This window comes from Phalacrocorax carbo, chromosome 1 (assembly GCF_963921805.1).
Source record: "Phalacrocorax carbo chromosome 1, bPhaCar2.1, whole genome shotgun sequence".
NCBI classification, from domain to species: domain Eukaryota; kingdom Metazoa; phylum Chordata; class Aves; order Suliformes; family Phalacrocoracidae; genus Phalacrocorax; species Phalacrocorax carbo.
Window position 1 is genome coordinate 126,359,658 of NC_087513.1, and position 25,488 is coordinate 126,385,145.

General features: G+C 35.7%; 1 protein-coding gene across 8 annotated transcripts in view; it reads left to right on the forward strand.

The window, feature by feature from the left end:
• The window catches only part of DMD (dystrophin), a 1,139,896-nt gene that overhangs the window by 364,563 nt on the left and 749,845 nt on the right, over window positions 1-25,488 (forward strand). For all 8 annotated transcript variants that reach the window (XM_064473561.1, XM_064473589.1, XM_064473531.1 and 5 more), the window contains exons 17-20: window positions 7,546-7,669; window positions 14,746-14,833; window positions 22,062-22,303; window positions 23,718-23,898. In XM_064473561.1, the coding sequence (XP_064329631.1) occupies window positions 7,546-7,669; window positions 14,746-14,833; window positions 22,062-22,303; window positions 23,718-23,898 (635 nt within the window). The remainder of the gene's footprint in view (window positions 1-7,545; window positions 7,670-14,745; window positions 14,834-22,061; window positions 22,304-23,717; window positions 23,899-25,488) is intronic.

Genomic DNA, 25,488 nt, shown 5'->3' on the forward strand with positions numbered 1-25,488 from the left:
TTATTTTCTGTGTCCATTGTTGGCTGCAGGATCATTTAGGATTTTTTTGTGTATATTTAGTTGTACCTACACCCACGGACAAACAAAGCCATAGTACTGCATACCTTTTGGTTTTTGAAATAAGCTAAGGGAATGAGGGTTCTCAACCTACCTCTCCTACATCATTCCATATTGTACATGTGTGTGTTTATGGTCAAAATTTTCCATGAGCATTTAATAACTAAGAGTTGATGATTCCTCACTGCTTAGTTTTCGTTTGATTAAAAAACCCAGCAATTACTGAATGCTTGCCAGAAGCTTCTGAAGGTGCATAACCAGATTGCGTTGGCTGCTTTCTGCAGTCGTGGTAACAACGCACTGCGTGCTCTTGTCTGGTACTTTTGGGGCCGCTGGGGAAAGGCACATTGGAGGCTGGGGATTTTCTGAGGTGGTGAATAATGCTTCCAGGTTTCACCAGCTTCTTTCAGCTGTTCTCAAGCTTTAGTCAGCATTTTTGCTGTAAAAGAGCATGCCTGAAATAAATGCATCAGGCTCCATTGGCATATGTTTGGAAAGATTTGTGCTCCAGATTTGCTTTCCAGTGATCTAAATGTTTTAGAAAGACTAGAGGATGTCTTAAAGATGCACTGCACCTGCAGTGTGAATTGCTAGGTGCTTAGTTTCAAGGAGGAAGAGAGTTTGGCTACTTGTGAATATTGTCTTAGTGGACTGTGTAAGAGTATGGTCTGCAGCTACTTAGCTGAGGAGAAAAAATGGATGGGTAAGATAGAAGCATCAAGCTTTTAAGAATGCTTTTTATTTTTACATTTCTAAGTGCTTTGGAAAGATTAAAAGTATGAGAGTCTCCATTTATACTGAGGTAACTGAGAGAAGCAATTTGACTTGTAGACCAACAGAATCATAGAATCGTTAAGGTTGGAATAGACCTCTAGGATCATCAAGTCCAACAATCAACCCAACACCACCACGTGTCTTAAACCATGCCCTGAAGTGCCACATCTACATGTCTTTTAAATACCTCCAGGGATGGTGACTCTACCTCCTCTCTGGGGTAGCATATGGAGGGAGTGAATGTCACATTTCCATTGCCCCATTTCACTGTGGTGTAAATACATGGAAAAGAAGTAGTTGATTTTTTCTTGCCTCCTAAACCAACTTTTTCACATAAGTCACGGAAAACAGAGATAAGTAACAGATTGCTTTTTTCTTTCTTCCCCCTTCACCACATCAAAAAATCTAAAACTATCTCAAAAGTAATGCTTCTAAATGTCAGAAAAAATCAGGCATGTGTTAAGTTCTGTTAATGGTCATAGGAAAGCTCCTTTTTCCCAAAGAAGTTAATTTGAAACTGAGAAGGGAAAAATATTTGGAGCTGTAAATAAAGGTCTTGAAAGTATGTATTAGGCATTAGGAGTAAAGGTAAATGCAACACAGCTGAAGTTTTAAGGTTTAAAAAGCTGTAAACAGTAGAAAGGATTGCAAGGTAACATTTTCATTTTCATGGTATTCTGGGGAAAAAAAAAATTTTGGAAAAACAGGTCAGTTGTGTAGCATAGAAAAATCTGAAAATTACTCTGTTCATGGTAGGTTATTAAACAGCAAACAAGTTAGAGCTGCTTAAATTTAAGCATATTTGTAATATTAATGTTATTGAGTAATGTCCAAAGATACCTTTCTTTGCAATTTAGTAAATAACTTTGTACATGCTTCTTAATGTCTCCAAGGAAAGTCTATTTGCCATAACATTACTATGGATATAATGTTAATTTCAGATTTGAAAGAGACTTTATGCCCTTTGAAGAGAAAGGCATGTTAAAATAGGATAGTTGCTCCATCTAGTGGTTGGTTTTTTTTTTCATTTAACAAGTGTTAATATTTGGAAAAAAGTGGTCTTCATTTCTTTGAAAATTATTGTATTTGGGATTCTAATGCTTCATTATTTAGAAAAGTTTGGATTTTTGTAGAAAAATATGTCAAAGAAAAATTATAATAACTATTCCAAGTGATTTTTTGATAGCAGTTGTTTCAAAGAGCCCTTTGGTGTCCTATGAATTACATTAGTTAGAACTAAATGCTGATTGTTTAGCACTTCTATAGCAGCTCCATTGGGCTGACTGGCCCTTATCCTCTTACTGAAATGCAGCTTTTGGTCTTGTATTGTTATCTAATGTTACTGAGCAAATCTAAAAATAAGATGACCATGTCTTCATTTTTCCTGGTTGTCCTTGGTTTCAGTGTTGTATCTGCGTAGCCAGTGCCAGAGGAAAGGAAAAGGTGACTGAGACACAAAAGGATAGTCTTCTGTTGTATACAGGATGAATTATTTATAAACATTTTCATTTAGAGTGTAAGAAGAGGTATGGGTATGTTGAGGTCTGTAAACATGGACACTTTATAACTTCTCAGTGCTCATTTGTTTTTAACCCTTGTGAGGTGAGAAATGGCATAGTAACAAATACACTGAGAATGAATATTCTTCCTCACATTTAATGTCTGAAACTACCTCCTATGTTATAGGAGTGGTACCAGCTGGCACTCACTGGAAGGCATGCTGACTGGATTTAAAACTGCTTTGTGTCTCTAGCCACTGGCTGTTTGCTGAAGGCAAATGGTGTTAATGAACATACTCTACAACAAACTCTAGATTTTAATTTGCCTTAGCCAAAAGTTATTTTCTTACATATGAGAAATGTGATGGATCTGTCAGAATTTCTACAAAGCATTTCATGTTACAGTTCAGGAATTACTGCTCAGGCTGGGAAAGGTACAGTTCATCTTACCAGTGGTAAGATGAAGACCTGGGTAAAGAAGGAGAACTAAAACTAATAAGATGATACTAGTGAAGTTTCTGAAGGAGATTGACACTTGGGTTCACTCTAGTATTTTCTCTGATGGCTTGGTGTGCATTACAGAAATGTGCTGGTCATACTGCTGATGAGGCTAAACTGAATAGCAATGCAAGTGTAGAAGGAGATCCAGAATATCATTCAGAAAGGAAATAAAAATATTTGAGTACTGAACTAAAAAAATAAGAAAGGAAAGACATTTATTAGGACAAATAAACTGTTGAAATAGGAGATAAAAACAAGACTATTTTCCAACTAACGGCTCATCAGTTACAAATATAGAGAAGGAAGACAGACAGCAGGGAATTAGTTCATCACAAAATAATTCTGCCAATAGGCATATACTGCAAAGTTGTTCTTTAACATGATATAGGCAACGAAGAGCTACAAACTGTTGAATACCGTGGGTAAACTGGGCATTTCAGTCCAGCCATGGAAAAGCAGTAATTCAGTAATGTGGTTCACAGTTGTATCATTCCCTTCCAGCTCAATGGGTAGGCAAATGGTCTTATGTCTGCTCAAGATACACAGTGGTGACATGCTTGGTGTGTTTTTTGGGGGGGAGGGAAGGAAAAAACAAATGAGCAAAGGAAATTTTAAGGCAGTTTCTATCTCTTGAAAGAATGAAGTCTTGAAACCACTGCCTAGTCATGGTAGCAGTAACACAATAATAATTTCAAGCTTAAATTCACATCACAGCAGGGAACTTCACAACTTGTGTTCCTATGTGAACTTGTACAGCATTCATATTTTTTGTATAAATATATGGAAAGGCAGTGCATGCACATTACTTCACTGTCACCATCTTACTGTGGGAGTGTGTAAAAAAAAGGCAAGATTACGAGTTTAAAATATACCATTGGCTAGATGAACTTGGCTGTGAGAACCACAATAGGCCTTTATAAGGTATATTAAGAAGATGGAATGTTTATAGTCAGTCAGCCCTTTGATTATTAATAAGAATTGCGTTTGGCTTTATTGTGAAATATAAACAAATTAGCTTTTCCTGTTACTTAGTCGTTTCCAGAGGTATTTGATCAGATGGTGGGCTTGTAGTAGGACTTGAGTATCATACTCTGCTGGCTATTTGGGTTAAAAATTCCATGCACAGAAAGAGAAAAAAAAAAAAGCAACTAAGTTGTGAATGCCTTTAAGGTGAGGTTTATCTTGTATTTAATACAGAAAAGGAAGGGAAAGCTAGAACAAGGAATCACTTTTTAACAAGTGCATGTGGTGATCTCAGCAAGATTTTTGAATGGGTATCTGAAGTAGGCGTATGGCTTAGTATGATCCAGAAAATCAATTTGTGGGAGAACTCCATTAAAATTTGAATGACATGGATTAAAAATGTGAAGATGGTTTTTCAAACATGCTCTGGAGTAAAAAGAGACTGGATTTGAACTCAGCTGACATGTGCTGGCCTGTAGAGAGAGGGCAGTGAGAGCAGTAAAAGATAGTATCTCTCTTGTGGAATAGCAGAAGGAAAGACTAATTGGAAAACCAAACCATGAGTGCTGCATAAAGAATAAATCCTCTGCTGCAGATTGAATTTTTAGGTGGGGAGCAAGCTAACGTGCACATTAAAGTAAGGTAATTATTCAGAGTAATTGTCTCAAGTGATTTGGTTTTAGTGTCTTCCATAGATTTATTTTAACAAATTCTACATGCACTAAACTTTATTGGGTTAGAAAGGTAATATTGCATTACTTTTTTATGTCAAAAGTATAGTTGTACTTAGGAGATTTAAAGATTGTATTGATCCTTTGATATCAATCTAGAGTTAATATAGTTTGTAACTGCAGCTGTGCTCAGAAAGGAAAGGTCCAGTCATCATAGCGGAATGATTAAATGCTGTATTCTACCTGTATTTCCTGGTTTTATACAAGCTGATCATAAGAGAGAGAATAATTTTTTTCCAAGGTAATTGAAAAATATCTTTATGTTAAGGATATTTATGTGCTGCAAAAAGCTACTTAGAATTAACTTTAATGTCTTTTAGTCTTTTTCTCCCCCCTCTTTATAGCACTTTTTTGGGCAGGAGGCTTTGTTTGTGGAGTTACATTTATCTCCAGCAGCAACTGCAAGTGACAGAGCAATCTGTTATCCGAGATCAGCTCTGTCAAGATGCTGTCTGCTGTGGCTCATACATACCACCATTCGATGAGTCTCTGGGCCATGGGATGTGTTCCTGGTTATTTTGTTGTACTATCAGAACTGTCCCAAATTCTCCTATTCCTCTTCCAGGGAGAATGTTGCAGAAGCAGGGGCCTAGACTTTTTGTTTAAGAAACGAAGAACTGATCACTGGTAAATATTTTGCTCTGTCAGTTTCCATCCTATACCAGGCTAATACCAGGCTATTCTTCAGAGAGTTCGTCTCTGTGACCCTACTTTATCTGCAGCTTGAGAATGGAGCGAACACTAGAAGTAATACAATTTGCCTGCAGTCAAGGGATTTTGGTACTAAGGGACTGGTAAACTCATCTTCGTTGTTATCAGATGTCTGGTGGTCTGTGGTCTTCAGTTTACTGCTGCTTTGTGCCAGTGATATAAAACATCCTAGCTGCCACAAGAGCTAACTGCAGCGAGACAGCCAGCTTTATCTATAGATTTAAGTAAGGTGAAAGAAATGGTCATTACTTTCCTGTGTACTTCGCCTATATGGTTGCTGACCATGAAGAGAGCGGGGAATGGAGAGCGTGTTGGCAACAGGGAGTGGCAACACTTTCCCTAACCTGGGCTGCTAATTTTGGGGGCTGGTTTGTACAGTGTTTACTGAGTTTGAAGAGCCAAAGGCGGAGACGGTGGAGTCCCATATATTTGAGAACCTATAGGCTGATCAAATTCTGTCTTGACTGTTAAACCAGGTTCCCTTTTTTCTCAATGTGCCTGTGTTGCTGACAAGGGCCGAACCAGATACTTCTGTTAAAGAGAGGGCAGTACAGCATTAATACTGTGGGGTTTTTTGGAAAAAAGTATGCACTGGATTTGGGGGCTTCCCTGTAGCTCAGGAATCCTCAATTAATTCAATTTCATGAGAACATTAATTAAATATGCAGAATAGAGGATAACATACTTCAAGAATTACAGTTGATTTAACGTCACACAGGATCAGAAAAAAAGCTGAGGTAGGAAGCTCTTAACCAGCAGTGCAGTTCGATTTCAGGGATTAGAATCTGGTACCAGCACAGAGATTGCCTGAACCATCTGGGAATTTTCTTTTGTCTTCCACCTCTGAAGTTGTAATTCTTTATAAAATGAAGATTTCTGCACCTTTCATTACTTCACAATCATTTTTTATCTCCTTCAATGAGTGTTCAAATAGTATCATTGGGAATTGCTTTATCAACATTATTCCAAAGTGTTTATAATTTGAATATTGAGCTGGGATTAAGATAGTATGTGATTCTTCTTTCTTCTGCTTTCATTATTTATTACTCAGCCTTTCACACCATGTTGTTAAATGGAGTCATAAAGATCACAGTGGAAAAGGAAAAAAAGGAAGGCATAAGTACTAGATCAAACATGGAACTCTTACTTGTATTCAGTTTTCATTTCTGTATACGTAGATTTCTGTAGCACCTGATTTTACCGTACATCCTTGTATTTTATTTTTTATATATATGGAGTGTATTGTTATAAAAGAATTAATTCCTCCAAAGATATAATTGTCATTCAAGTTCTTTTTTTTAGCAGATTTTCAATTTATGTGAATGATACAAGCTATATTTACAAACAAATTGAAAGATAAAGCTGATTCTTTTTTTCTACGTCTTTCTGTTCAATTTCTTGCATGGTATTCCTGCAAAAGTCAAATGAGCTATAAATTAGATATAAATATAAGAACATATAGTGCAATAAAGAAATGCAATCGAGAATGTAGTTTAGAACAGCTGAGCAAAAAATATCTCTCAAGACTCTTGTTTTAAAAACTACATTAGATACGGAATCACAGTTTGATTTTTCTACACATCAACAATTTAAATATCTGCATATGGTAACCTTCATTTTGACCTGCTGTCTTCTGAATGTGTAACAAAAATTAAGATACGTTTTAAAGGAGTTGATGAGACAATACAGACTGTAAGTAAAAAGGCTGTACAGTTAAAAACTAGTTAAAAGCTGTATGCAGAAAAATGGAAATCTTCATTTGCAGTTTCTAAAGTTTTCGCTGCAGGAAAATTGTAATCTGCTGTTGATTAGTAATTACATTCTACAACAAATGTGAGTCAGTTTGAAGAGACTCTTGTCTAATGGTTAAATTTCCTGCTTGAATACCCTTAATAATATCATCAGCACAAGCTAGGACTAAAATCTTACAGGTATGAAAGCTGCATATGGTGAGCCAGATAGGCCTTACATCCTCAGCTGAGCCAACAGGACTTGTGATATACTTTCTTCACTGTGAGAACAACTTGTTTCATGTCTTCCAAAAACATCAGCTTGTAAGATTAGAATCCTCATTGTGAAAACTCTTGCACCTGTTCAACTGTCAAATCATGGTCTTAAAAATGAAGTAGTATATCTGTATTTCCAAATTTTAGAGTTAATAGTTTTATAAGGTACCTAATGAAATATGGGGGCTTTAAATTGCTGCTTATTCACTTGTTTAAGCAACCAGTTAAACTTGTTTACTGTCAATGCTATCTTCAGAAATTTTGTGGAAAAGAAATGTCTTATTGCACTCCTCTGTCTCTTAGGTTTGACTCGGATACAACAGAGCTCCATAGCTGGATGACCCGCTCAGAAGCAGTGCTTCAGAGTCCTGAGTTTGCAATATATCGAAAGGAAGGCAATCTCTCAGATCTCAGAGAAAGAGTCAATGTAGGAGACAGTATTCATATATATGCCTGTTATTTTGTATTAACTTGTCAAAGTGCTTTCAAAGTCCAAGTTTAAATGAATGCAAATGTAGACTGGCGAGCATTGATTGTCCATATGGACGAGATATTTAGAAGTGCTCACTATTTCTGTAAATTTTAGATTTTGGTACCAAAATTGCTACACAGGCTGTCTGAGTACAGAGATTTTTTTTTTTTATTCATGCATACTCATATTTAATTAAGATATTCTAGATTCTTGAAGGTCTTTGGTAAAGTTGACTCAAAGCCTATACATTACTTCTGAAATATGCACCATAATTCTGTGCTAACAGCTTAATTTGACACTACACATGCATAAATTAAAGAACGTGAAAAGTGTAATCTTGTAGTTTATGCTAAAGGAAATATGTATCTAATTATTTTTTCAGTGTTGTAAAATAGATATGAAAATCACCAGTCTCCACATATTTTTGTTTGTTTTACTCTATTGTAGTACCAAGCCTGAACCAAAAATGGTTCTTTTCTACTTTGGCAAAGTGAATGTTTCTGCACTGCTTAAGGGGTAGCCATGTTTGTGTATATGTTTCACAAACTCTGAATTTAGCCCTTGAAAACTAAACTATCACAAATTTTCTTCCATGTTTAATTTTTGTAGATAGATGCAAAAATGCCTGTCTTTTCTGAGTAAGAGAAAGGGAAGGGTTTTTTATAATTAGCTCTTACAGTATCATTGTATATAATGAAACTTTGTTAAGATACATGGTGGTACATACTCCTAGAACACAAGCAGATGGAACAAAGTTACTGTACTGAAGATAGTTTTACTGCTGTTTTTTCTCACTGTCTGCTTGTCCATCATAAATCAGCTTTGATAAGATTGAGGAGCACTGAATTTTGTGACTGTAAGTTTACTTACATTAAATAATATTTTTCTTGCAATAATTTCAATTTAGTAGTTAATGTCATAATATTTCTGCTAGTAAGTATCCATTAGAATGTAATATCCTGAATTTAGTTCATGACACCACTTCATGTTATGTGAAATATTTGTGCGTTTGTATAAATATGCAATATGCAAAATGGATCAAAAATACACAGAATATTTGATGGGTTCAAATGCTTCATTAGTGGGTTAATGAGATTCATCAAATACATAAGTAGATATAGTTAATTTTCTCAGTTCTTCAGTCTTCATTGTAGGTAAAATTAAAAAAGAAACAAAGAGGAATAATAAAAAGAAGAAAATGCTCCTGTCTCCCCTTCAAATATTCCCATTTTGAGGAACATAATAATTTCAAGGATGGCAAATTAGCTTGTGTCGACCTGCATATTATGCTGGACGTCTGAACTGTCAGGTTTCCCTAACCAGTATGATGTTCCACCTCATATTGTCCGTTTCTAAGACTTTGTAAAAGCATTAAAGGGTCCAGGAGCCATGGTTCACCTTCCTCCTCCTTTCTTTTCTTTGCTTCCGCGGAGGTGGTGATCGCTGCAAGTAAAGGGGTGGAGGTAGGTGAACCACAGACCCTCCTCTGGTCCCAGCTGCAATTCCCAGCAGCTCTTGCCTTGCCTTTGTTGGTGCTGAGGAAGAACATTGGGGCTGGGAGGCCACTACCTAACATATTTGTTCAGGTATTACTTAGGCTGATGAAAACATACATGATACTGGAGGAAGAGAGAGGGAGTGAAAGTAGTGTGGAATTTGACCAGTGCATGGGCATTGTAACTTTGAATGCAAGACACTGCAGATAGCAGGAGATATTTAAGATATTCCTTTTACCTCCTTGGAAATTGAATAACTGGATGGTTGAGAAACCAATTTCCAGGTTCTTTACTAAAAAACAGTGCAGAAAAAGGATCGGCTTTGTATCAGGAGGGGTCTGAGACAAACCAGTAACTCTAAATAGAAATAAGAGAAATGAACATGTGTCCTTCACTAACATTGAAAATATTTTTGAAGACCAAGACTGGTTTTGATTTCACAGAGTACCACTGCTTTTAAAATGAACATTTTATTGAGAAAATCAAGTTATATTTAGAAGTTTCTAGAGGTTTTAAGGGAGAATACATTCTGATTACATGTATTAATTTGATAGAGAGAACTCTGAAAGATGGCACTTGACAAGTACTACATGGATTCTGTGTTGAATAGTTTTTTGGTGAATAAGCCTTTGTATATGCTTTTCAAAAAAGCAAAAATGCCCAGGTTTTTAAAATGTTAGGTTTTAAAGCTTGTCCTGACTTGACTTTTCATGGTCTGGTCTCTGTCTCCATGCATAAATCTAGTAGCCAAAGCAGAAAGTACTGTCCGGTTCATTGATTTGAGCCATTTCATTGTTGCTTGTTAACACTTTTCATTACTAATTCCCTCAAAATGATCCTCAAATCAACAGAAAATAAGATAGTGTGGGTTTTAATATATTATAAACTTTAGTAAAGTTGTAGAAGACACATTAAAAAAAAGACAAAATACCAAAAAGGGAAGCATATGTTAGTGATAACTGAAAAAAAATGTATTGTACTGACATACATAGTCATAGCCCACTGCTGTACCTATACATGCATGCATGTGACCACGTACACATGCATGCAGAAGTCCCATCTTGCCCTCACTGGCTACCATTTAGCTTTCTCCCTATACGAAAAAAAATATATATAGGTGTAGCACAGAACACCTGTGCTTTGCTGATGTCAGACCTAGCATTTATCGCCTACCATGTTAGGTGCTGTGCCTCAGGGTCTTTTCCTAATGACTTTCTTTTCTGCTGTTCTTTTGAGGACAGGTTGCTACCTGGATGATTTTTTTTCTTGTTGTGGCGGCTTGCTCCTACTCATCATTTTTCTTGGATGAGGGGTCACTTCAATATGATACAGTGGAAGTGCATCTGCTGGTATGGTAGAGGGATGCAGACTTCAGAAACAACAGCCACTAGGAAAGCTCTTTTGCCATCATTGATGATTCATCAAATTCAAAACCATGTTCTCATCCCAGCTCAGAGGAGGCCTGGGGGAGACGGAGCCAAGAGCAGGCTGTATGAAATGCACTGACTGTGTTTGCTAAGCCAGCTGCTCTTCAGATACTGGCAGGAAATTAGCCTTTGGCAGATGTATCGCATAGAGTGAATACATTAAACATGCACAAAAGGTGCATTCCTATGTGTGGGTAGAAGCAGAAATACTTATAGCCTTTCCCTGCAACAAAAGAGAGATATTTGCCTTACCTGGCCAGAGAGACCAGATGCCGTAAGTATAGAAGTTTCACTGAGGAACCATAGTACTCCTAAATAAGGAAGTCATCCAAACAGTAATGCCATAAACATGGTTACACTGCATCACACAGTTAACGTTTTCCAGTTAGTACATATATTTTATTAAAAACAGACCTAACAAAGACTCAGGCCTTTTTTTGTTTTTCTTAAGCTGTAATAAACTTTCAATACTGCAAGTTCAAATGTATGAAGGTTCAGGTGCAAAGAATTAAAACTTTCTATATACAAAATCCTGCGTAACAATGAGTCAGGTTTGAGACTTCACATCAATAAAGTGGGAAGAAAAGTTCTTGGAAGGAGTTTTGGCTAGCCAAGAATAAGCACCTGGAAATTCAGAACCAAAGGTAAACACATAAGGAACAGATGTAAGGGAAAATGTCAGATATCCTACACAATTAAATTTGTTCTCTTGGCATTCTCAAAAGCCCCATTCTCGTTTGTTCATTTTGTTTTAGTGACCTTTTTCAGACATGGTTTGCTGGGCCTGGATATTTGAAAGCTGAATCACTGTCAGAGCCAGTGACGATAGCATTGCCATCTCCTGCCTCTGGGAGTAATTGGTCAGAGTCAGAGGAGGTCAGGGAGTACTACTACCATACATCCTTCCACAGAGCTCTCAAAGTAGGATGTTGATTTGATATGAATAACATCCGGATTCATCGGACCATCAGTGTTTTCTAGGTTAAGAAGTTATTAACTGCCAACTAAATTATTGGGGTCAAATAAAATTCTTCGCATTGTGAAAGTAGCCTCTTCACCTTCTGCTGGTATTTAGCTAAAGATGAATTTTTAATCTTATTCAATCAGTTAAAACTAGACTGTTATACATTTGCATTACCAGTTGCAAAATAGTCCAAAAGATAATTAATCCCTGACTGGATGAAAGCCTGTAAAGGTAAGCTTTTATTCTTATATTAGCGTATTTCTGAAAAATCTCTTTTATAGAAAACAAAGAGAGCAGAAAAAAGCAAAGTTATATATTTAGAAATATTTTTATGTGACTTTGCAGCTACCACAACTTTTCATCAAAAAGGTGTTGATTTCAAAACTTCACAAACCTCTTCAAACTTAACCCAGCCTACTTGTGTCACAAATGAACCTGAATCTACAGTGTTATCCCTTTCAGTAAAGGAAAAAAATGAACAAAACAGAGCCAAAGAGAGAGATAAGAGGTGTTACAGGATTCCTACTCCGTTTCTAGGCACTTTACATGTGCTTATGGAAATCCTTCTTCAGAGGGGCTTAAAAATCCAAGACACAGTTTGCAGGTTTGACAGGCAATGGCAGTGTGTACAGAGTAACTGGACTGTGTGATTAGTACAATGAAGTAACTAGGGTGAATTTCCTCCTTTCTCCCCAGATCAGGCAATTTGTCTTTGTATGAGGACCATACATGTATGTGTGTTCTCTTTTGGTTAGCATTGTGCTTTCTGCGTGTAAGCATATGTCTTCCTGCAACCAGTGTGAGACCTTCATTTTTATTAGATATGCAAATTGCATGAAAATAAATTAAGAAAAGTAATTGACAGGAAGTTTGATATATACCAAATTTTTCTGTTTATTTTTAAGTGCTTCACATATAGTCTTTATATTTTCTATCATGACCTGGAAACTTTAATCTTTCAGGAGAGAGGTGGGCATTTATCCACATTTTTCTGGACAGTGGATTACTGGATAGTGCAGGTTTCACTGCCACAGGCTTCGATGTCATATCATTTTTATATTTCAAAAAGCTAACTTTTAGTTTATTTTAGGGTTTTTTTTAATGATTCATTTGTGCTCACTACAGTTGCACTCGTTATAATTATACATCTGGCATTACAGACGGAGTAAAATTATTTTCAGTATATTTTAGTGTCTTTATGATTCCTTTGAGTTCTCTGTAGTTAGACTCATGCTAATTTTAGCTGGTATTATAAACAGAGTAGTATTAATTAAGAATCTATAAGAAATTTTAGAACTCTGCTGGAACTAATACTTTTTTTAAAAATTTAGAAAATATGTAAATTGTGCAGTGGAATTGTAGAAGATTATATTGACCTACAGAAACTATAAATAATCAATACAGTCTTTAACTCATTGGGATTAAATTTCATCATTTTTCATTGATAATTTAGGTACATATTAAAGATATGTTTATAAAAATCAAAATATTTCTATCCTTAATTCTTCTCTAAATATCATCTCTATATATTTTATTAATTCAGAATTGTATTATTGAAAGTGTTTGATAGAAGCTTTGGCATATTGTTAGAAAGCCTGCTGTTTAATAATTTCTGCATACACAAAGGAATAGCAGCTATAAGTTGGCTGTGGAAATGTGTGAATTCAACTGAAAATCTCCCTTTAAAGTTCTGAGTGTCTCCTCACCTAGGAATGTCTTCCAGGGAGCTGCTGCTTATGAAAATAAATATAGTTTAAGCATCATACTTTAAAAGTTAATTAAAGAGACTTTATTCAAAGGCGTTTATATTACTTCCTCCTAAGCATGGCAATCTATTTGAAAAATAACATTTTCAAATGTATGTAGGATTATTCTACTAAATGCTTTAGACACCTAAGAAACCTACTTGAGGTTTCTTTCCAGTTGCAAGGAGCCTTTTCATCTGAAGAGTCAAGTCACACAGAATACACCTTTGCTGTGGAAATAAACAACGTGATCAGGAAGCGTAGTGGGGTGAGCAAGACTGAGAAGCCATAGCCAGGGTTGCGTGTTATCTTCCCATACACGTCATGTAAGATTTGCAGTGGTATATCCTTTTGTATGTGTGATTCTGCTGCAATAAAGTGAGGGACCCTGATTTATGGGAGGCTGTGTTGGTCAGGATCTCTGGGAGGTATATAGGCTATTGTATTTTTGGAAACAGACTTGCCTGTGGCCCTATGTCTCTTCACTGGGCTTCTCATTCAGAGCTGCTAAGTTACACCTAAATTCTACAACTAAATTAGTTTAAAATCAATGGAACGACTTCATGATGTCAATTATGAGACAGCATTGAGGGGCTGTAAGATCTAAAATTCTATTACTTTTCATCTGTATTGTTACTAACCCAAAATGAAATGCAAAACTTAGATTCCTATTTTGTCTTGAAACTTTAGCAACTAGCCTTTACCAGCCATTACCAGCTAGCCTGAGTGTTCTCCTGAACATGCGTGAGAAATTTTTGAGTACAGAAAAGTCAATTGAGAGTATCAGCTATAATATATAACTGGAAGCCTGTGTTAATTCTGCAGTTCTCATTCTTACTTAGTAGTTCATATATGGATGTCTGCTATATATGTTCATATATATCATATTACATATCTATTTTAATATACATTTCACGGGGGGGTGCCATCAAAAGGGTAAAGTAAGCAATCAAATGGTATATGGGTTCAATGCTGTAGTGTGTTATGAAACCCTGTGAATTGGCTAACACGCTCAGTTCTTCCTGTTACCATTAGAAGCCACATCAGAAATGAGCAAATCTATTCCTCCACAAGGAATTTCTGTTGAACATATATTTTTATTCTGAAATATTGGGCTTTGAATAACTCTTAATTTGTATGTCTTTTGTTTATTGGTAAAATACTGACGTGTATCATTTGTCAACTCTGTTGTGTTCTGATTCTCAGTTAATGTATTTGACTTTATGACTGACTCTCTTCCCGATGGCATCTGGTACTTGCTGCTTTCATTGCAAGTCGGGAGGCTGGCAGGGCAATATGACAGGTTAAATGGTCTCCCAAAATCAGAAAACATCCCTGAGATTAATTACTTCTTCAAAATCTCTCTGTTGAAATACTCACCTTTCCTGTCATGCTGCAGGCCATCCAGCGAGAAAAGCCTGAGAAGTACAGAAAACTGCAAGATGCCAGCAGATCAGCTGAGGCCCTGGTGGAACAGATGGTGAATGGTAATTACATGGGAGTTGCATTAGATAATCTTCTTAGGGATTTGATAAATGCACAGGTTCATATTTATCCCAAGAATTATATTAGCAAATACTGTCTAAATTGAACAGTAAAGTATTATTACCTTATATTTCTTTTATTATTTCTGAATGTTAAATCTGTTCATTAGAAAAGAGAAAAAAATCTTACCACTTTAGTACCATGAAAGGAAAAGTGTGTAAAACATGCTCACAGTAATGATCTGTGTATTAACAATCTGTTCTGCTCAGAGACTTAAGTTGTAATCTTATTTTCTGGGTATGGTATGCTTTGGAAGGTACATTAACTCATCTGAGTTAGAAAGCTCTGAAGGCATTACGCTGAACAGTTTGGAAAAAGTGCTTTCGGACTTATACAATGTATGTTTTGTAATATACATATTGCTGTAATGTTCTGTATCATAGAAAATATAAGATATTATTGGGTTTTGGAAGAGATTTTTGGCATTTGGCTTTTCAGAGATAATAAATGTCAAAGCTTATACAACTCTTAAAAAAAGATAATTAGTTGTAAGTTTTTTCTTTTGAACTTATAGGTATATTTAAGGGAAAAAGAAAAGCCAAAGAAAGTTAGATGGAAATAAAATTGTAAGTCATGCTATTGTCCTTGATATTAAAGAAAATCTAGTTTTCAGATAAAATACTAAACACAGGCTAACATCTGTCATACTGATATGATTACCAGAAATATAGGTGTTGAATTCACCGAGCTTCAGAACATATATTTTATATTAAATTGTTATAACAAAGAACCAAGGATGTAATTGCTGAAAATGAAATGCTTTGACTTTGAGGTACTAACTGGCCAAGCTAAACAAATTTGATGGAATCCTAAGGTTATCTTGCTTAAGTATGAAGGTGTAATATTTTAAAAGTTACCATATTTAATGTGTGGGGCATACTTAATTATAATTATTGTAAGAACCATTGCAAGGGTTCCCTTCTTAGGCTCATTGAATACGCTGAAGGGAGTCTGGTCACATTTGCACCCTCTTTGAAATTATTTGGGCAGTTTTCCATGGCTGCTGATATTAAAAATTCTGTCAATTTTTTTTGGACATGTTTTCTGCCTGGAAGAACTGTTTGTACAGGACTTTTAAGGCAGTATTTGAAAGCTGTGTGCTGCCACATCAAGGTCGTTATTTTGGGTGAATCTGTCTAGGACACATTTAGCAGTGCCTCACTCTTCCTTTGGCCAAATGCAGACTTGCACCTCAAGAACTCCAGCTTCAATTTCTTTAAATTATATAGGACTTTCTGGTGACTGATTTTGCTTTTAGTTGTAGACCTTACTAACACATTCTATATTACTTTTCTGGTACGGTACTATCTACCTTGTCTGGTATCAAGAGATTAACATTCTATTCTAAATATTCTCATATTGTTTTAACTCAAAGTTCTCCTTTTTTCTCCTTCAGCCCATGGGTCTGTGCTTATTAATGGTTTATAGATGTTGTGATCTCTCCTGTGGCTAGATGTGTACATTAATATTTCAAATATCTCCCAAAACACATCTTTTCTTAGGAAGCGTGTCTTCCAGTTGGGGTGCAAGCACAGGGCAGACTAGCTAAGCCATCATGACTATCTGTTTCCTGTCAACTCCTCTGAGCTCTGTCTCATGCCATATATTGTGGTAGCCTTGATAGCAAGAATATTCTAGCAAGGATGACAGGTTAGTTGGCTGTGAGAATGAAGATCCTTTTTTTTGTCATGGTTTTAGGGAAGAAACAATTCCTTTGAAAAGATAATCCATTCCTCTGGACTTGAAGCCTAAAATGTTTATGGAACTTTCAGCTAATCCCTTGCTACAAAGGCAATTTGAAGAATAGTGTATGAAATGGTTAAATATTTTTATAATCACCACCAGACAGGAGTGGCAGAGAGTAGAATTAAATAATTAACATTAGTTGAAGAGAACTGTAAGATGTTTCTAACAAAGAATTTGCAAATAGAATATCTTGCTAGTGATCAAAATTATGCTTTGAGTGTAGAGGAGGCTAACTGCCACGTTCAGCTTTTGTACTTCCAAATAGAACAAATTTTCTGTTTTTCTTTTCTTCCAAATCATTACGATCTGATACAACTGCAATTAATGGGATTATCTCTAAATTGATATTGAACTAAAAGTTATGTTAAAAAACGTAACTCAACTTTAAACCCACACCTCAGACTGTAATAAACCTATGCAAATTTATATTTCGCACAGTAATTCAACTGCGTTTCTATAGTCTTTGTGTGGCTTGAGGAAGTTATTTTGGGACATACAGTCCTCACCTCTGTTTTTTGTTTGTTTCTTTGTTTCTTTATTTCTGGATTGACTAAGAACAAGAGGAAAGGATATAGCAAAGGAAAGTTTTTCTGAATCTCCAAAATAAGGTTCAACAAAGCAGACTGACTGTGCCTACATACCTTCCTCTTCTAACATTGCAACTCTTTTCCATAACATGTATAGGAACTGGAATTAATGTGCCTTTTTGGATATGTGGGAGATACACAGTTTAACACTTAGTGGAGGGAAGATGTATTATGTTATCTTGAGTGAAAAGCTTTTTTAACTATCACAATTTACAAGTCACAAGCGGTGAAGCTCCCATTGTTATTCCGTGTGATATTTTCTTCAGGGAAACCAGTCAGTGATACAACTGATGATTGTCGTGCATTTGTAGTGTAATCTGTAATTAAAAGACTACACAAGGCAAACAGATTTAAGGCATAGATCAGTTGGGAAGTCAAGTGATGACAATTTTAACTGCAGTGTTATTTTTTACTTATTGTGATGATTAGATTTGAACTAATAATGATTACTCTTAAGATTCCAATTATACTATCACTAAGTCTTTGGCTTTACTTATATATAAAAGATGTGCTTCCTCTTGCTCATAAATAATCTTCTGAATGTAACAGATGAAGAGCATAAAAAAAATTAAGACCTCTAGTTGATTATAAGAGAGTTCAGAATCGTGTTGAATTTCATTGTTGTATCATTTATATTTACTTTCTTGTTTTTATTTTTACTGTGAAAGGAAAGGGAATAAGTAAAAAATAGGATTCAAATTCTGGAAAGAATTGGATTGGTTCATTTAGGGTTTAATTTATTTGTTCCTTAGCATAGAGGAAAATATTCTGAGGAAGCGTATTTACGCAGGGCATTATTCTTGCCATATGTAGATGCTTTCAGCTATTGTCAGCAAAAGTATTTTGCACAAGAAAGAACTGCCATCTCACACGGTGCTGCTATTCTTGGGTTTGTAAGGACTGTGTCTGGATATTGCATTTGAAGGACTTTTCCCATCACAGGGGAAATCATTGATGCTTTTGGCGGATGACCCAACCATCCATCTTCTCCATGGACCATGCTCTGCCTCTCTTAGTCCATGCTTTTAAAGAGGTCTGATGATTGCAATGAATGAAAACTTACAGTGTTTTTAGGAAAAATTCTATTCTGTTTTTCTTCTCTAAATTCTGTTCTAAAATAGAATAACAAATCTGTTGATGCATGAGTGAAGCAGTTTAGCAGTTTGAGTGGACACTTGACAATTATAGTAGTTTAGAATAAAACAAATAGGGCATCAAAATGAGTTCTCAGAGAATTTTGATAGGCAGCGTTAAAGTGAATACAAATGAATTTGTTATGACAAAATACATAATTGTTAAATGTCATTGTTCTGTGGAAGAAATATATTACCTTGTGAGTTACCATTTCTCATACATTTAGGAGTCAAAAGCTATAAAAACACAGATAATATTACATTATTCTATCATTGAATCATAGCAAATGATGAATGCACTTAAGATATACTTCATATTAAGTGGCAATTCCAAAGTACGTGCATGTAAGGTGCTGCACAATTAAAAATGTTCAGACACAATTTGTTATGCGCAGTACACAAGGTAATAAAATTAATGGATACCCTTCAGATAATGATCTGTTTCCTCTGGGTACAGTATATTTATTCACTGATTATATCATAAGCTTTTAGAATATGAAACATGAAACGATTATGAAGTAATTCCTAAAATAATATTGCTTTACCAGAGAATGGGCTTTATATTGTTTCTTCACCTGCTTGTCAGCCTTTGATATGTCTCGCTGCCATAAGTGAAGCAGAGTAAGGGGACTGATGTTAACATCATGAATGAAAGCTGGTGGTTGCTAAAGTTGCTAAAGATAATGAAGAAATCAGTATTTATCATGCAAGTGAGTTATTGATTCTTGATTTTCACCAATTTAATGAGCAAATGAAAGCATTAAAATTATGCCCTCATTGCATCAACTACTCGAATAGTTATTAATTTGTCATTTTCAATGAGATGGAGAACCAGCTTTCTTCAAAGTTAGACAAAACTTAGATGAATTTGCCCAATTTGAAGTGCAAGTAACAGCCATTTTCTTGCATCTTTCTGTAAATGACGTACTCTGAGAGACAACTTTGAGTTACCTGATCAGACTGTGCATTAAGGGAGTTTGAAAAATGCATCCTATGGAGATTTTCAGATGGGTCTTCCTTTCACTGGGATATTGTGCTGTCAAATGGAGGTGCACCTCTGCAATCTTTTACCAAACACGTCTCTGAACACTCCAGTTTTGTACTGTACACTTCAGTTACATGTAGAGCAAAAACATTTCTTTGTTCATCTGTGCATTTGTGGAGTCACATTTAGACTCAAAGTTTGGATAATAAAGAATTAAATTTGAATAATATTAGTTATTTTCACATATTTAAATGTTATGTTAGGAGGGACATATGAGTGAAAAGAAGAAAAAAGGGTCCTATTAATATAGATTTTCATATGAAATACAGTTTCCTCCGAATCCTTGAAGAAATATTATAATGAAAATATTATTATGTAAGGAGAATCCATGACTGCACTTCCCCTGGTAATAATAATCTTGCCTAAGGGTACTTTGGAGACTGTGGCAGCTGAAAAGAGAGGAAAGGAGGAATAAAAGTGTTCCTTTTATATCTATTCTGCCAAACCCATAGGCAGTGTCTTCCAGGTTCAGAGGTTCAGGGAACACAACAGCAAAGATACCTGCTCTCTGTTATGAGTATACAGCATTTTTAGAACCAAAGTCACAACAGGACAGAAGCAATTCTTGAAATATAGCATAGTTAAAGGCTCGTCTTCTGTATATGTGTTTGTTCTTGCTATAGGTAAGATTCAGAATCTATGTAACTGGTTATCTTTGACTGTTGCTATTCATACATGCTGTGCCATTCAGGTTTTTACTGCTTCTTCACATATTGCTAGATGTTCCTTAGACATTACACTTTAAGAAAATGTAGTTATGCATACAACATCTCCATATGCAAACACACGCACAACAGATCACTGTTGGATTTTAAGATGTGTCAAAATACTGTTTACTTCTTTATGCTTCAAAGTTCATTTTATTCCCTTGCTCAGACTTTAAACTGTGCCATCCAGTTTCCAGAGTATAATGTGTATGTATAGTTGCTATAACCACCACAGTAGCCATTATCTCCCAGTAGTACTGGGCTTCCTATCTTTCTACATTTTTGCTTGTACTTTTTGAAGTCATGTACAATTTGCTTGGCTAGGGCAACAGCCTAGAAACAGAGTGTGTCCAGGGAACCACTATCAGGTGCTGCGGTCTGTTTCCAAGTGGGCTGTTTCCAAGCGACTCTGAATGGAATAGCCCTGAGCTGAATTCAGAGTAGGATTTGCCAGACAACTGTGGTGCTCCACAACAGACGTGATCCCAGATTATCATTTAGTGCAGTTTACCATATAGAATGCATTGTAGTTATTCCTTAGAAAATTTTATTATAATATATTTCCAGTACTTTTTTAATCTAAGGCATTTAGCTGTAATTAGGACTCCATTCCCAATGTCCTACCTTCAAGAACTGCACATGACCTTTACTGGTTTTTATCTCTGATAAATTTTCCTGCAGATTGGGAGTACAGATTGCAAACAAGATAAACCATATTGACAGCGTATCAAAAATAATGGAAGTACAGCACTACAGGCTTTTCTCTCACTTGCTTTTAAACTCCTTTTAAGAAATAGGAAAACACCCTATATTTGATTATTTTGTTAAATACATAGCTTCTGTTTTACTGGCTAACTGGTGTATTACGAAGTGATGATCTAAGTAAAAATGTTCTCAATGTGCTCAATGGATTGTGAGGTTTATTAATTCTGAGATCAATATCAGTCCTATTGCTATGTGTATCATTACATGTCATGCCAGTAAAAAAGGTTAGGGACTACATTTAAACTTCCTCTGAAAAATAGATGAGATGCTTAAGGTAATATTATTTTGAACTTAGGTTGAGTTCAAGTTTTGGAATAATTATAAATTATTATATTGTAAGACCCCTTTGCTTATCTTTAATATGTATTGCCTTACTTTCTTCACAGACTATATAGAGCTCTTTTACCTTTAAATAGCTCTAAATAACTTTCTTGTCTGTAATAACTACAGTCAGTTTTCTTTTATGAACTTTAATTCAAGCATGATTAATGAACAATAGACAGAAATAGGCAAACTATATCAGAGAAATCAAACCCTGTCTGAAAATAATCATATAGAAGTATCACCTATGGTTTCTTGGCTCTCAGTCTTTGCTTTATGTCTACTGATAGTCACTTTTGGACGCATGGGATGCATGGAGGTTTGACCTGATCATATGTTTAATCCTCAGTGCTCATGATATTTCTAAAATAATATGTAAGGTAAAACTTCAGGGTTGGATTGTAAGAAACATCAAAATAACCACAGAGTATAGTTCCCATTCATTTAAATTGGTCTTTTTGTTAAAAAAATAACCCAATAGTCTTCTACATTAAAACCTAATTACAGCCCAGACATAGTTTTTAAAATCCAGCTGTCAGGCATTTTCTTATTTCTTACAGCAGTTTTAATTAGCTTTATGTATTGTATTTCTACTTTCTGCTTTTTTCCCATTTGTGTACTTTAATGCACTTTTTAATTCATTCCCATAGCAAAAAAAGTACCCTGGCAGCAGCTTAAAATATTTTTAAAATGCTTCCTTCACTAATGTGTAACATCTGTATGTTCAGAACTGTTATTTGATGATAAATCATTAACTGGATTTATGAGCTCTCAAACACAGATATTGAATTGTTAAATTAGTTTACTTTTTTCTTTTCTTTGTGACTTATTTAAGTGTCAAATAACTTCTCTTATTTTCTTTTTAGAGGGTCTGAATGCTGACAACATTAGACAAGCCTCAGAGCAGCTGAAGAGCCGCTGGATTGAGTTCTGTCAGTTGCTGAGTGAGAGACTGGCATGGCTGGAGTACCAGAATAACATCATTGACTTCTACTCCCAGCTGCAGCAACTGGAGCAGACAGCAATTACTGCAGAAAACTGGCTGAAAGCACAACCCACACCAGCAACTGATCCTGCTACATTAAAAGCTCAGTTGGAAAAATGCAAGGTTAGAGATTCTTCTCCAAACTTTTTATGATATTATAATTCATAGGTGTTCCAACAGTGGGCCAGCTTATTACAAAAGTGAAAAATGGACTCCTTATCTTTCCAAGATATTTACTGAAAATGTTTATTCAAGGAAAGGAAAGGAAAGTCTGGTAAAGAAATAAAGAGGTAATAGTACATAGCCTATAGGTATTTTAAACTCTGCCTCAAAGAAGTTAATACACTAAGTTAAGATACTTAGACACCTAAAGTTAGGGAACTATGCCCCTAAACTCTTTTTTCCTTTTTTTTTTTTCCCCACCCATAAGAATCTGTGTCTTTGCTTCTTCACCTCTGCCATATGGATCTGGGCCAGATAATTGTCTTCATGTTCAAGTCCACTGCAGACCACTTTACTTGTTGCACACTCTGCATTTTGATGCAGGGTGGGTTGTGTAGTCAAATGAAGGAATATTCTTCTGTCATCATATGACAGAATTACAACAGTTGTATAAAAAAGGTCACAGCAATTCACTTATTGTCCTCCCTAAATGCTTTCATTTTTGTGCTGCACCATCATAGAAATTTGCTTATCTCCCTTACTGTAGACAACTCAGTGGGTGGAGATTACTTACAAGCTAATATTGTTTGACAGGAAACTACTGAGATGTAGTAATGAATTATAAATTGCACAACATACTTGTAGAAGTTTGACTTTATGAAATCTCTGGCTTCAGAAGCTCTCAAGCTGAAAACAATGTTTGAACCTCAAGTTTAGATCTATGCTATTACACCTATTTTCAGGCATTCCGAGCTGGCGTCATGCTTGCAGGGGTTCTCTGTTTTCTTGCAGAAAGCTTCTCTGACAGTAACTCTACTATGAACTGTACATTTGGCTTACTTTCCTCATTTCATTTTGCTTAGTAGTTGCAAGTGTCACAGTGTGTACAAGGTCTCCTGAAGGTGTAATAGCACAACCCCAACCTGTAATGTGTTAGTGTCGGGCTGCTAGAAATCACTATGCATCTTCACTTCTTTTCCACTTCATGCTATTTTGTCTGTATGTGATCTAACAGAGATGAGTCCAGGATTATGGGACATGTGGAGTTTTTACCTTCCCAGCTCTATGTGCAAAGGTTGCTCTTTGAGCACAGAATTTTAATGTACAATCTATCTCATTTTCTTTAGGCATTACACTACTAACATGATAATGTCATGTGAAAGTGATTTTAAACAATGGTAAGAGCATCATATTGGGAGCTGAGGTATTGAATTGTGAGAAATTATTAAAAATGTTGAATTTGTTCTTATTGTAACTGATGTACTTGGAAGCAAAACCGTTGTGTAATGTGCATTGAAACAGTGGTGATTTTGTGGCACTAGTGACTTCATTTGTTGGAGAGTTTTATCTTTATGTATTTTGTTCAAAAATGCAGGACGAAATCATCCGAATGTCAACTCTTCAGCCTCAAATTGAACGGCTAAAGGCTCAATGTCAAGCACTCAAAGAGAAAGAACAAGGGCCAGTGTTTCTGGATGTTGACCTTGCTGCTTTTACCAGCCATTTCAAACAAATACTTGCTGACATGCAGGCCAGAGAAAAGCAGCTACAGAGCAGTAAGTGTTCATGACAAAAGTGAATTTGCCTGACTTGCATGCAAAGAATAGCTGTATGTATTTTGCTTTCTTACTTTTGTATTTGCTTTTGTCGTGCTAAACCAGTAGTACTATTTAGGTGCTCTTCTTTGAAATTGAATTAGTCTTTCAGAAATTATCAGTGTGTTATACATTTTATATTAATAGGAAAACAAGGGAATGTACACTATCCGGAAGCAAAGTTTATACTCAGTGTAGTTCTACCTTCAGATCTCCTCTTCTTAGTATGTTTATGGACAGATTCATCAAAATTTTTTGGCAATATAAAACCGTCTTTTTTAGTCAGGTTATGACACAGGGCAGTCTACCTCTGTCAGTAGAGAGGAGGGGGAGTCTAATTTCAGGAGTGAATCTGCTCTAGCTTTTTATATAATAGAAATATAATACCATAAAGCTCATCAAAGAGAGTAGCTACTACAGGGTATCTAGTTTTTCATCTTATGGTGAACTGCTCCTTTTCTGCCACACAGAATATGTGACTGCTAGTTATAACATTATTTGCAATATTTGTAATATAATGCATTTTTCAAAAGGGGGAAAATTCTATACCAAAACAGATTATTTTATTCCTTATTAAAGATATGTAGCATGTCAGCATCAGTTATAAATAAAAATTTATTTTTTCTGAACAGAAAAGAGATTATTTGCCCCTTAAACCAATGATGATGGTACTGTTTTGAAATCAGACATAGTGCTAGCTCCTTCTAGTGGATATTTATAGTATTCATCCTAAATTCTTTCATGGAGAGGTTTGGCATGACTCCATTTTTAAAGATAGATTTTTTTTCAAAAACACCGCATTATTGTGATGCTGTAGTTATTTCACACGTGCACACGCACACATACTGAGGAGGTGTGCCATAGCATGTGATGAAAGAATGAGCTGTAGAAATTTAGTATCAAGAAGTATAGAGTTTATTCATGACTCTAAAGTGGAACCATGCAACGGATAAGATTTTGAAACTTTTAATGCCACACCGATTTATATGCTGAAATATATTACCATTCTGCCAACTGGAAATGGCAAATGCTAGCTTCTTTATGATTTCTTCTATATATAATTTGGTGTAATTGCTGGTTTTGCCTCACCTAAGTTTACTATAATGAGACCTTGTGAACAAAGCAGTTGGCTAGTCTTGTAAGATGAATAGCGTTCATTGCCTGAAATGCAATGCCACCAAGCACGGGCTATGGTAAAGTTCTTCCTGGCTGTAGCTGTTCGTTCCCACTCCTGTGCTGCAGTATGTTCCTCCAGTGTCCTGGCCAGCTGCAGAAGCAGCTGTCCTGAGGTGGCAGCATTGAACGGGCTGGGAAGAGGCTCCTAAACTGCTGAAGAACAGAAGTCTGTGAATCATATCTTATGGACTGCTGGTCTGTTGCTATTATTTTATGTGCCTCTCTGCATCACACGTGCTTCATCTCAAACAGTTCAGCTGCCAAGAAGAAACTGTTTTTCCTGTACAGTACATACTTGTAGTAATATTTTAGGTGAGGTGATTATGTAAGTCGTACTTTATCTTCAGAAATCTTATACAGAGTTTTATCCAAAGT